This window comes from Arvicola amphibius, chromosome 13 (assembly GCF_903992535.2).
Source record: "Arvicola amphibius chromosome 13, mArvAmp1.2, whole genome shotgun sequence".
NCBI classification, from domain to species: domain Eukaryota; kingdom Metazoa; phylum Chordata; class Mammalia; order Rodentia; family Cricetidae; genus Arvicola; species Arvicola amphibius.
In genome coordinates this window covers 43,968,437-43,981,536 of record NC_052059.1, presented here as the reverse complement: position 1 = coordinate 43,981,536, position 13,100 = coordinate 43,968,437, and the positions used below count along the sequence as shown (strand labels likewise).

At 47.2% G+C, this 13,100-nt stretch overlaps 1 protein-coding gene across 1 annotated transcript; it reads right to left on the bottom strand.

Annotated features, from left to right (window-relative positions):
- Positions 1-1,379: 1,379 nt before the first annotated feature.
- Npm2 (nucleophosmin/nucleoplasmin 2) lies at positions 1,380-8,691 on the bottom strand. The gene is made up of 8 exons (XM_038309564.1): positions 8,634-8,691; positions 8,434-8,519; positions 8,223-8,345; positions 5,516-5,609; positions 4,309-4,481; positions 4,084-4,118; positions 1,542-1,575; positions 1,380-1,424 (listed from the first exon to the last, which is right to left on the bottom strand). The coding sequence occupies exons 1-8, from the start codon at positions 8,689-8,691 to the stop codon at positions 1,380-1,382; spliced, it is 648 nt and encodes a 215-aa protein (XP_038165492.1).
- Positions 8,692-13,100: the final 4,409 nt, after the last annotated feature.

Sequence of the window (13,100 nt, the reverse complement as noted above, 5' to 3'; positions counted from 1 at the left end):
AGGCTGGGCACCCTCGCTCCTCCTCCTGCTCCCTGACCTAGGTGCAGACTGCTAGCCTCTCGGCTTTGCTTTTCTCCTTTAAGAAGTGAAGCTAGTATCACCCACATCGGAGGATGGTTGTGATGGCTAAAGGAGCAAGTCTGGGACAGCCTGTATACCCTGGGCTTGTAGCTCCTGCTGCCATTAACTGCCTTTTTTCTGGGTGGACGCTTGGAGCCATCTCCTGCCTCAGGTCATCCGGATTCACAGGAACAATCTTGTTAGCTCCCCTCTTCCTTTCATGGCAGCTGCCTGTTCCCAGGAACCTCCTTAGGTTCTCTTTATTCGCTGGGTTCCTCCCTCCAAAGCGTTTCTCAGGAACTGAAATCATGCTGTTGGCTTTGCGCTCCCACCAGGCTGCAGGTGATTTGGATGGGTGTGGAAGTGGGCAGCTAGCATGGCTCGCCCATAGTTGTGACGGACACCAGTGAGCCCGGCAGGATGAACATCATCTGCACCAAGGGCCAAGGAGTGGAATGGGAGTTGAAGCCACCGCCTGGGACTCATTCGTGGGGATAGCTCTTCGTCAGCTTATTTCTGACCTGGCTGATAGGGATGCCCAGGTGGGGCAGGAAGAGCACGGGTTACCCCACAAGCACAGCCTCTGGGATTGTCTTGTGTCCCACTCAGATCTGGGGTGAAGTGTTGACCACCCTCCATGAACAGGCTCCAAAGCTACCTCGGCATGCTAAGGAGGCTAAAGAGCCAGAGCCAAGCAGTAGCCACCCACTGTTTTCCAGCTGTCAGCTGGCCTCACCCTGGAACAGGCCTGTGTCCTGCTAAGTGTCCTATGGGCCTAGTCTCAACTGTAGTAGCCTAGATTGTCCCCCAGTGGGTGTCCCATTGGTGACAATTGCCTGCTGAGAGAGAAATGGAGCAGTTTGGGCCTGGGTCAGGCCCTTCCTGGTAGCAAAAGCTGGTTGGGTCCCAGAATTCTGTACTTGTAAACCTCACCTGCCCCAGCTCACAGAGGACAGGGCAGAGGCCAGATGCCTAGGCCTTCACCCAATCCTGGGGTGGAAACCAGAAAGAGCAACCTGGGGCCAGTTTCTTGCTCGCGGTTGCCCTCTGCTGGGCACATGAGCTAGTGCAGTGGCAAGGAGACCCACCCAGGGAAAAGACCGAGGGAGGTTCTGATCATGCAAATTTTATTGTGGCTTATGCATGCTTGTGGGGGTTCTTCTCCAAGAGCCCTCTTGAAACAGAAAGGCTGGATTGTAGGGCTCCTGAGTGGCCCCACAACACTATTACATTTAGGTTCAGGTGGAGGGGCTGGACACCTGCACCAGAGCACAGCTGGTCGTCACCTCCCTGGGACTTGGGAGATACCAAGGTGCTCTTCATTTCTTGGATGCTGACTTCTTAGGTTTGGGTGTAGCTTTCCCCTGTGCAGATGAGGGAGACTGAAGAGTCTGTTTCCCTCCCAGCCTCCCTCCTCCTCTCCCTCTCTCCCTCCCTCCCTGGCAGCCTTCCTTCTCAAGGCTCACCTTCTCAAGGATCACCTTCCTCCAGAGGCTCTTTTCTGGAGGGCCGGGCCTGGAAAGGAATAGGGACAGAGTGGGCAAGAGAGAGTGGAGCTTTATGCCATAGATGAGCCCTCCCAAGAGCTGCAAGCAGGAGCAGAGCTGGGACAGCTCATCTAGAGAGGGGTGGACTCAGAAAGCTAAAGGTGCAGGATTGTCCCTCCACCTGGCCACCACTCCTGTTCTGTCCCCTCCTGTGTTGGTTTTTTTGCAGTGCTAAGGATTGAACTTAAGGCTTTATGCATTCAAAGGAAACACTCCACCACTGAACTATATTCCCACCCCACATCTGAATCTAATTTTTGGCGGTGTTGCGGGAAGGGAACAGGTTTGATTTCTAGCATGCTAGGCAAGTCCTCTGTTGCTGAGCTCAGTCACAGCTTTGCTTATTTCCTCTTCTGTTCTGTCTCTTTAAGAGTGTTTCCTTCTTAGACTTGTATTGTTTTTCTTTCAGGTATAAAAAGGTATAAAAAAGAATATATTGTTATCGCCTGGCGGTGGTGGCGCATGCCTTTAACCCCAGCACTCGGGAGGCAGAGGCAGGCGGATCTCTGTAAATTCGGGGCTAGCCTAGTCTTTAGAGTAAGTTTCAGGACAGCCAGGGCTATAGAGAAAGAGAAACCTTGTCTTGAAAAACAAAACAAAAAAGGCTTTTTTTTCCATAGTAGGGGGTGGTATAAAAAGGATGGTTAGGAGGTATAGGGGTATAGGTTCAATAGACAATTTTATATATATATATATATATATATATATATATATATATATATATATATATTTAAATGCATTTTGTTTGAGATGGGGTCTATCAGTAGCCCTGGACATCCTTCCTATATAGAAGACCCAGCTGGCTTAGAACTGATCCACCTGCTTCTGCATCCTGAGTGCTGGGATTAAAGGCATGTGGTACCACGCTCAGCGTTAAACTGTTTCGGTCTCTTCTTTTTCTCCCTTCCTTTCAATCATAGGACAGGCAGACTGAGGCTGTTGTTTTGTTAGACTGTGTTGGACAGGATCTTGGTACAGTTAAGAGGCTCATTGACATGACTGATGTGGGGGGTCTCTTGGGTGGGGAATGAAGAGATTCGTCCTCAGAATTACAAACCAAAGACACTCCAGAACTCACTCCCAGGGACTCTGAAACATGCCTGGGATGTGTGTCATAAGCAGCTTGTTGATGGTCCTGCTTGCTACGCTGACATTACTGGCTTTCATCCTGGAGACAAGTCCACTCTTGCCTTGGGAGTTCAGTGCCAATGTAAGCAGAGAGGAAAAGTCTCCACCTTTCTTTCAGGTTTTTTTTTTTTTTTTTTTTCAGAATTGCATCCAGTCTGCCATTCACCCCTTTAAACTGCTCAAGTGTTTTATCTCGACAAACCTCAGGTACACTTATCTTCACATGCACCCTACCATCCCCCATGGCGCTGGCTGGTTAGGGGACTTAGAATTCTTTCCAGTTGGACGGAGGTTTGGACTGGATTGGGTCTGAGTTTCTGGTTAGCAGAGGGGGCTTCCACAGCCTTGGGAACCTCAGGGATTTGCCTTGGTTCCTTCTCAGGTGGAGGTCTCTAGTCTTGGTGGCTTATTGTTCTGTGTCCCGAGACTGATGTTTTATTGAAATTGGTCTGGTCTGGATGAATAAATTGTCCCTTAAATACACTTTAAAGAAGAGCTGATATATTACATTTTTTAAGTATAAAAATAATGTTAACCTCACTCACTGCACATAATTTAGCAAACAGACGTGAGGATAAATTACTTATGCCTTTCATTACTTTCCAGGTTAATCTTTTGTATAACTTTAGCCAAGCTGTTTCTAAAATACAGAACATCAAATGAACACAGACCCATGCTCTGTTCTCTTAATTCTGTCCCTTTCTAGGTTGTTAGCATGCTTCCAAAGACAACATATGTTCCATTTGCCTTACTCCACAGAGAAGAAAAAAAGTTAATAGGAGACTGGTCAACTCTCATTGGCAGACATTTAGAATGCCACTATTTCCAGGACGGTCAGGTAAGGCCAGTTTGAGTTTCAGTGTAGATCTTGAACTGTTTTTTTTGGGGGGGGTGGGGTAGGGTGGGGTGGGGGAGTTACCTCAGGTAGAGTTGGGTCAGAAGGATTGTTCATGCTTTAAGGGTTGTGTCAGCCTCCAGAGCTGTTGGATCCCCACGTGCACATGTGTGGAAACACATTGCCTATAGCTGCTCCCCAGGACTAGCTATCTCACAGAAAAAATTCTGCTCTTTCAGCTGGGCCTGGTACCCAGGCCTGTCATCCCAGTCCCCAAGGAGGTTGAAGCAAGAGAATCACATGTCCATGGCCTGTCAGGGCTATACAAGTGAGTTTAAGGCCTGGCTGGACAATTTACTGATACCCTGTCTCAAACAAAACAAAACACCAAACCAAGCCAAACACAAAGTTTGGGGCTGTAACCCAGTAAGTACCCTGTATGCTTAACATGCCAGAAGCCTTGATTGCAATCCTTGGTGGTGACCATGGTGGGGAATTAACAGTGTGAGTTACCTTGCTGCCTCCTCTTCTTTTTCTAGCTTTTTTTTCTGGAAATACAAACCAAGTGTTATTTGGAGAGTTAACCCCAAGACCTAGAACCAGAACATACTCGAGTACTGAGCAGTCCCAACTCAGACCCACAGACCTTCAGTGATGGTGGCCTTAGCTGGCACCAAATCCCCAACCTGGGAGGCCCAGCTCAGGTCCTCGTGCCCCATCTCATTCCTTTCCCCCAACCTTAGCCAGGCTTGTCTGCTTGTGGGGAGTAACCCTTTTGACTTGTTTGACAGGTGTCTCTTCTATTGATAGATCCAAATCCACGTCTTCATCTTCATCTTCCTCTTCCTCTTCTTCCTCCTCCTCCTCTTCCTCCTCTTCCTCGTCGTCTTCCCAGGATATGTCTGAAGTCTCTGTAATGGCATGGGAGGTAGGCAGGAATAGGGCAGGGTGGGGAGAAACCAGAACATCTGAGTTAATGCCTAGCTCCTTCCCCACCATCCCTTTCTGCTCTAGGTTTATCCCCAGGCAAGCCCTGGTTGAGGAGGGTCCACCTTCTGCAGCAAGCCATATCCTTTCTGTCCCTTCCTCCAGTAGGGCCCAGGGTGAAGCAGGGAACAGGAAGTCTCCATGCAGGCTAGGGGAAGGAGGGCAGGCAAGAGGAGGATGTGTATTGAGAACTGACTGGGACAAGGCTAAAGGTGGACAAGCAGGGGAGGGTTACAGTATGACTTGGCTCTCCAAGGTTCTTGTATTAGAAACCTGGTCCCCAGTGTGCCATGTTGAGGTGGTGGAACCTGTTCAGAGGTGGTGTCTAATGTGAGGTGGATCTTTTTGTTTGTTTGGTTTTTTTTTTGTTTGTTTGTTTGTTTGAGAAAGCTCTGTGTAGCCCTACCTGTCCTGGAACTCACTGTAAACCAGGCTGGTCTTAGACTCAGACATCCACCTGCCTCTGCATTCTGAGTGCTGGGATTAAAGGCGTGTGCTACTATCACCTGGCTGTGAGGGGGACCTTAAGAGGTGACAGCATGGCAGGTGGCTTGTGTTGCTGGCCATGTTATTGCTATAGTTTCATGCCTACTAGTAGCCAATCTTTGAAATACTCCCAAATTCTAGAGTTAAGAGCTTCTCTTTTTGGAGAGAGGGTCTCGCCACGTAGCCCAGGCTGGCCTTGAGCTGAGATGCCAGGCTGTGTCACCACGGCCAGTCTTGGAAGACCCTACTTATCCTGCAATAGTCTCTGATGCCGAAACAAGGAACACCCCACTCTCAGACACAGCTCAGGCTTGAGGCCCACAGCAGACATGGAAAGTCAAGGGAAGAGTAAAGCTACAGCCCTGCCACAGCCTTCTAGTTCACTGGAAGTCACTTGCCCTTGGAGGAGTTGTGAAAAAAAAAAAGCCAAGACTCTCCTAAGGCCTCAGGCACCCAGGACACCTCAACTTACCGTGACATTCCTGGCCGCTGAGGAACACAGGTCCTGAACCAGCCCGGAGCCGGAAAGTCACTGGGGGACAAAGCTCCACACCTGTCATTGTGACCTGTGGTGGGAAGGGACATCAGAGTAACACAGAAGACACAGATAACTCAACCCGCCCCCTCTGGTAGGGGCTAGTCACACCATGATGTCATCCCAGCATTGAAGAGGCAGAGGCAGGAGGATTTTAAGTTCCAGCCAGTTTGGGTGGCATGAGTGACACCATCTCCGAACAGAACAACCCCAGATACAAAATGATCCGCTTCACAATATGGCCACACCGAATTAATCTCTTTTTTTTTTTTTAAGATTTTTTTTTATTTATTTCGTATACAGTGTTCTGCCTGCATGTCTGCCTGCAGGCCAGAGGAGGGCACCAGATCTCATCACAGATGGTTGTGAGCCACCATGTGGTTGCTGGGAATTAAACTCAGGATCTTTGGAAGAGCAGCTGGTGCTCTTAACCTCTGAGCCATCTCTCCAGCCCCTCTTTTCTGTTTTTCACTGAAGAAAAGGGAAAAAAAAAAGCTGGTGGTGGCACACACCTTTAATCCCAGCACTGAGGCCAAAGCAGGTGGATCTCTGTGAGTTCAAGGCCAGCCTGGTCTACAGAGTGAGTTCCAGGACAGCCAGGGCTACACAGAGAAACCCTGTCTTAAAAAAACAAACAAGCAAGCAAACAAACAACAACAAAAAGGAACTCTGTGGTGCACACCTGTACCCCAGCATTTGGGAGGAGGGACAGGCAAAAGGGCCACTGACAGTTTGAGATCATTTTGGACTGGGTCTCAAAGAACAACAAGAACAAACGGAAACAAAGGAAAGAAAGAAGTGAGATGGCTCAGCTGGTGGATGTTCAGGGAGGAGAGGGTCCTGCTGAGCAAGCCTGGCAGCCAGAGTTCAGGCCCTGAACTCACAGCAGGCTTGAGGGGAGAAGAACTCCACGAAGCTGTTCTGATTGCTGCATTTGCTCTGTGCCATGTTCACTCCCACCTCCAACACACCCCAGAAGAATCCTTAAGTAAAGAAAGATGTCAAACTGGGCTCGGGGGCAGAGGCAGGCAGATCTCTGAGTTTGAGGCCAGCCTGGTTTACCGAGCAAGTTTCAAGGTAGCCGTAGCTACACAGAGAAACCTTGTCTTCAAACCCTGCTCCCCCAAAAAGATGTCAATGTATTAAAGTGAATCGAGAGTTCACATGATTAAGTAAAGGACCCAACAGGCTCAAATGCTTTTCTGTCAACATGACGGTATGTAGAGTGATGGGCTGTGGAGGAAGGACCTGGGATCAAGGGAGTCAAAAAACATTTGAGGGGCTGGAAAGAAGGACTGGCTGCTCTTCAAGAGGAGTGGAACTCAAGTTCCAGAACCCACCCAGTGTTTCATGACCACCTGCCACTCCAGTTTCCAGGCCCCCCTCTGGCCTCTGTGGGAACCAGGTTCAAATGTGTGTGCTGACATATGCAGGCAAAACACACAGCAAAATAGAAATAAGTAAAAATCTTTAAAAAGCAGTTGATGATGTTTAAACTCCCTATTCATGAATAAAAATAAAAGCCTTAAAGCCCAGGAGGACTAGATGGGGGCTTCATTCATTTGGTGAAGGGTATCTGTCAATCACCTCATGGAGAGTCATCTCAGATCAAGGAAGAGGAAAGATCGTTGGCTCACATTTAACTAATTACAGCTCCCAATCACTCTGGAGATTTGACTTTACAGTGAAGCGAAAGTTAAACCCATTTGACGGAAAACACACCTGAATTCTGAATTTTGACCTTTTCCTAGGCCACTGATAACTGTGATAGGATCCTGTGTAGTCAGGGCCATGGCAAGGAGCTTCATGATGCTCTCCCCACCCCGCTTTCTCAAAATGATGCTTCTACAGCAAGTCAGGGGGCTAAACTAAGGTGCGTCATGGGGTGAGCATAGTAAAGGCTTTTGCCAGTTGTGAAAGTTTTCAACTTACAAACCTAGTTTTAAGTCAGGGAGCATTTGTATTATACCAAAAGTCCTAGCCCACGGAGCAAGGCAGTGAGGTTCTAGGAAAGGGAAAAGGGTCCGGTGTGTTGGCATATATCTGTAATCCCATCACCAGAGAGGGTGAGGCCAGAAGATTATAGTTTTGAGGTTATGAGAGCCTGTCTCAATCAGACAAGGGCAGGCGAGATGGCTCAGTATGTAAAAGCCCTTGCTGCCTAAGTCTGGCAACCTGAGTTCAGTTCCTGGAACCCACAGCAGGAGAGACTCAGCTCCTGGAAAGCTGTCCTCTGATCGCCACACGTGCTACGGAAACACACACTTGCCCCACCCCCAAGGGATTTTTAAAAAACCTCCAGACTACAACCTGCCATTATTCACGAATAATGATTCACTGTGGACAGCATGAGATTCATCTCTAGAAGGAAGAACATCTCGAGACACACAGCCCAAATACAAGCTCTCAACAAGGTCTCGCTGACTAGTAGTAAATCACTCAAACATGACACTGTTGGAGAGGATATTTGGCTTGTTCATGTTTGCTTCTGGGAAGCAGGAATTGGGATGGCTGTCCACTGTGGTCAGGGCCATGCTGCATGGCTGTAAGCCCAGGGCATGAAGGCACCTCTGTTCATGTCCAGGCCCTTTGGAGGGTGATGTTAGAGCAGATAGCTTCCCTGGGCCCGAAGGGAGAGACTCACCATAGGTAGGACAGAGGCCTTCAGGGAGGCAATGGTGACTGGCAGTTTTCTGTCTTCCTGGTTTGCTGGGGGCAGGATTTCCACACGATTCACCTCCTCTTTGGCTTTCTCCCCTAAGCAGATCTGAGAAGGATAGGAGAAAGCTGTTACCTGTTGAGACCAGAGAACTGCTCCCGTCCCAGCCTTCCTCCCCTCCTGGGGAGACACCCACCGTGCTGAGCAACAGTTTACAGCTGTCCTTCCTCTCCACTTGGGGTTTAAAGGTGCACATCAGCTTGTCCTGATTGAGCTCACCGCCTACATGGAGAAGAAGGCAGCGTGGGGTTGGGAGGCTCATGGGCTCCCCCACATCAGGGGCACGGTTCACCAGTAACCCCATTCCACCTTTGCTGGGGACAGTCTTACCCTTACCCCAAAGCATGGTCTTTGAAGTGTTTTCCGTCACACTGCTGGTGCTTTGGCGACTCATGGAGCTTTCCTGGGTAGCTTGATGCAGGTGTTGGGAGACAGAAGCGAGTCAGTGGTAAGGCAGGTTCCTGGGTCTCTGCTTTGGAACGCAGCTATTCTATCTCCTGAGTAATGCAGAAGCTTAGCTCTCAGCCTTCTGTAAGGAAGACTTGCTTGAGGCCTAAGGAATTATGGCTATAGCCGATAGCCATTGAAAACCCCTAGAGGCCAAGTTGTCCACCCCCGCCGCCTCTCTTCCCCAGGGACCTGATCAGAGCATCCCCAGACCTGAGACAAACACTCAGAACAGCAGCGGAGAGAATGGTGATTTTTGTCTAGCTCAAGCTTGGAAGCTTGCAGAGAGACTATCTGACAGCCTTGGGGCCCCTCCTAGAACCCCAGCGTGGAGAGAGAGCAGACACCAGGGTTGTGTCCAGTTAGCTCCAAGTCCGACTCATCCCCTGCTCAAGCTGACTGTGCTCCAGGCGTGAGTCATACCTCGAACTGCTGTCCTCATTTGACTTCAGAGATTCACCTAAGGACCTGCTTCCCACAGCAGGCTGTTAAGAAGCCTGGGGAAGAGGAGGGGAGGTACCCAATTAGCCTTCTTCCTTCCTTAGTCTCCTTCTGAGCTGGAATCACCTGGCACTTGACTGTTGAGCATCACCTCCACTGTTTCCCATTGAGCTGGTCAAGGTGGGGCCAAGAGAATTGGCATTTCCTACCAGTTTCCAGGTGAAGCCTGCTGCTGTTGGCCTAGAAAGAGGCCCTACGCCAGAACCACTGTACCCAGCCAGTGGGGACTTACTGAGGTAACCAAGAGAGAGGATGTCTTTGCTACTTGGAGACACTGTCTTCTGGCAGGAAGCACTGGCAATGACGACCGTCATACGTTTCAACCTACAGGGTCTGAAAGCTGTAAGGTGCTCCGCATCTTTGCCAACGTGTGGCATTGCTGGCGTTTTTAAATTTAGCTATTCTAGAGGGTGTGTTTCACTTAGTTTTTCTTTCCCTCCAAGGAAATGTTCTCCCACTGAGGTTATCTTCAGCCTGGTGGTGGTATTTCACTGTAGTTTGTCATTTGCATTTCCTTGATGATCAAGAATGTTGAATATTAGTGATTATTGGTTATGAGCCAACTGACATGTTCAAAATGCCTGTTCAATTATTAAAACTGAGTTTATTTTCTTATTGAGTTATAGAGGTTCTTTTTTTAAAATTTTATTTAACTTTATTTTATGTGCATTGGCATCAGATCTCCTGGAACTGGAGTTACGGACTGGTAAGAACTGTCATATGAGTGCTAGGAATTGAACCCGGATTCTCCAGAAGAGCAGCCAGTGCTCTCAACCACTGGGACATCTCTCCAGCCCCCTAGAGGTGCTGGATGTTTGTTTTGTGTCAAATATATGTATTCCAATTTTTTCTTTCTTTCTTTCTTTCTTTCTTTCTTTCTTTCTTTCTTTCTTTCTTTTTTCTTTCTTTCCTTCCCTCCTTTTTTTTTTCGAGACAGGGTTTCGCTGTGTAACAGCCCTAGCTGTCCTGGAACTAGCTCTTGTAGACCAGGCTGGCCTCGTACTCACAGAGAACTGCCTGCCTCTGCCTTCCGAGTGCTGGGATTAAAGGCATGTGCCATCACCACTTGGCTCCTTTTTTTAAAAATGTGCAGCGCAGGCTGGCCTCGAACTCGTGATCCTCCTGCCTCTGCCTCCTTCAGCAAATCCTACCATCGTGTGCCACCACAACCAGCCCTTTCCTTCCTTTTTGAGACAAGGTCTTGTTATGTGGCAAGGCTGTTCTTGAACTCAAGATTCTTTTGCCCTTCCCTCCCAAGTGTTGGGATTACAGATGGGAACCACCACACCTGATTCTAATTTTAGCTTTGACTCTTAGTGTATGATATATTTTGAGTTAACTTTTCTGAGATGGTGTCATGATTGCTAAAGAAACTCCCTTTTACACTAGGCATCCATCCTGGTACCTACTAGCCGTTTGTCTCTGACTCCAGTCCCTGGAAGATAAGTTCCCAGGAACCCTGATTTAGTCACCCCCATGCAAAAATATACAATCTTTGCTGGTTGTGGTGGCATAGGCTTTTAATCCTAGCACTTGGGAGGCAGAGGCAGGCAGATCTGTGAGTTCAAGGTCTACAAAGCCGGTTCCAGGACTGCCAGGGTAACAGAGAAACCCTGTCTCAAACAAACAAACAAAACACATACATACATACATACATACACACACACATATATCATATAAAACAAGGATACATATATAGTTGTGCTATATTGCTTTTAGACTTCTGGAACCTGCTTCTGTAGTCACCCTGACTACTTGTTCTTGACAGAGAACAGCTCTTGCCTTGCCTGTGTAGATGTTTAAGGTTTTCTTGTGGTTTTTACCTTTACAAATCCTCCCCTCAGGGCTGGGAATTTATCTCAGTGGTAGAGTGCTTGCCTAGGAAGTGCAAGGTCCTGGGTTCGGTCCTCAGCCCCGGGGGAAAAAAAATTCTTCCTTCATCCCCTTTCAGGAAGCAATCCCAACCTTGGCTCAGAGATTGTTGTCTTGCTAACAACTTTAATAGACTGAACCAATTATAATCCAGATTGATTTCCCCAGAGGTCATGAACTCCATAACATCTTACTATGTAAAGGATGGCCTTGAACTTTTGGTCCTCTGCTTCCAGAGTATCTGGGACTCCAGACGTGTGCTATTACATCAGTTTGAGTTCATTTTTATTAATGTAATAGGAAAGGTTCAATGTTGATGTCTTATCTCCTGCCTTTCCCCCAAATGCATATCCAGCTCCTCTAATGCCAGTTCTGAAAAGGCCCATCCTTTCCTCTTCCCTTGTCCACTGATCTTGGCATCTTTTTATTTATTTATTTATTTGTTTGTTTGTTTGTTTGTTCGTTCATTCATTCATTCATTTATTTTTTGTTTTTCGAGACAGGGTTTCTCTGTAGTTTTGGACCAGGCTGGCCTCAAACTCATAGAGATCCACTTGCCTCTGCCTCCTGAGTGCTGGATTAAGGGTGTGTGCCACCACTTCCTGGCCAAAACTTTCAGATTTTATTGAATACAGAGATCAGTGTCAGGTCTAAAGGATGTAAATTCATGGTAAAGTACTTGCCTAGCATGTGTGAAGCCCTGTGTTCTGTCTCTATAACAACAAACCACCAAAAAGCCCACCAAGAAAACAATCGACATCACAGTGATTTTGGAGTCAGCGAGTTATGAACACATCTCAGTCTAATCCATCTTGGCATTAGCCAATAGCTTTTAGATATAAAATTATTCATATATATTTCATGTTCTTGGATGTCATGAAAAATGTTATATCTTTTAAAATTTAATCCAATATTTTTAGTACGTACAAATAACCTTCATTCACCCCATCAGTGATTGAAAACAAATTTAGGCGAATCGAGGGTCTTGGGCAGGTTTAACAAGCATGTCATAAGACTGGCCTTTGTAGGAAAGAAAGGGAACTGGCGGTTTTAGTTTCCTAGGTGATGCGGAAGTGACATGTGGGAGAGGAACAAACAAGAAAAAAGTGCTGCACATTTGTATGAAGAACCATAAAGAAAGCCATTGTAGAACAGCCTGGAAATAAAAAATCCATGAGCAAACAATTGACTTTTAGGTATTGCTCTGTCTTTTGAGTTCCAATGGATGGTTGTTGTTGTTGTTGTTATTATTATCATCATCATTATTATTATTATTAGTTTTTTCAAGACAGGGTTTCTCTGTGGCTTTGGAACCTGTCCTGCTGGAACTAGTTCTTGTAGATCAGACTGGCCTTGAACTCACAGAGATCCACCTGCCTCTGCCTCCCGAGTGCTAGGATTAAAAGTGTGCACTGCCACACCTGCCTGCCTCCTTCCTCCCCTCTTCCCTCTTGCTCTTTCTGTCCAAGACACAATATATATTCCTACATTGACCTTGAAGTTTGAAACTTCCCGCTTCAGCCTTTCAAGTGTTAGAATTGCAGGTCACTGTTACCACAGATAGCTTTTTCATTTAAAGGGAAAGATCTCATTTTCACCTTCAACTATGCTGTTGGGGGCTGGAGATATGGCTCAGTGGTTAAGAGCACTGGATGCTCTTCCAGAGGTCCTGAATTCAATTCCCAGCAACCACATGGTGGCTCACAACCATCTGTAATAATATCTGGTGCCCTCTTCTGGCACATAGGCATACATGGAGGCAGAATGTTGTATACATATTAAATAAATAAATCTTTAAAAAAAAACAAATATGCTGTTGGTAAGATTTTTGCATACCTTTTAAGTTAAGAATGTATGTTGGGATTACACTCAGTACCACATAGAAGGCCCTGGGTTTGTTCCCCAATATCGCCACTCACAAAAAGATTCTTTCTATTCCTTCTTTGTTGAGTTATTTTTGAGATAAGGTCTCATATTCCAAGC

Coding starts and splice junctions, on each gene's coding strand:
- Npm2 (XM_038309564.1), bottom strand. CDS start 8,691: ATGAGTCGCCAAAGCACCAGCAGTGTGACGGAAAACACTTCAAAGACC. Junction 8,520..8,633: donor TTCAAAGACCATGCTTTGGG/GTAAGGGTAAGA, acceptor TTCTCCATGTAG/GCGGTGAGCTCAATCAGGAC. Junction 5,610..8,222: donor AGGCCTCTGTCCTACCTATG/GTGAGTCTCTCC, acceptor TTCCCACCACAG/GTCACAATGACAGGTGTGGA.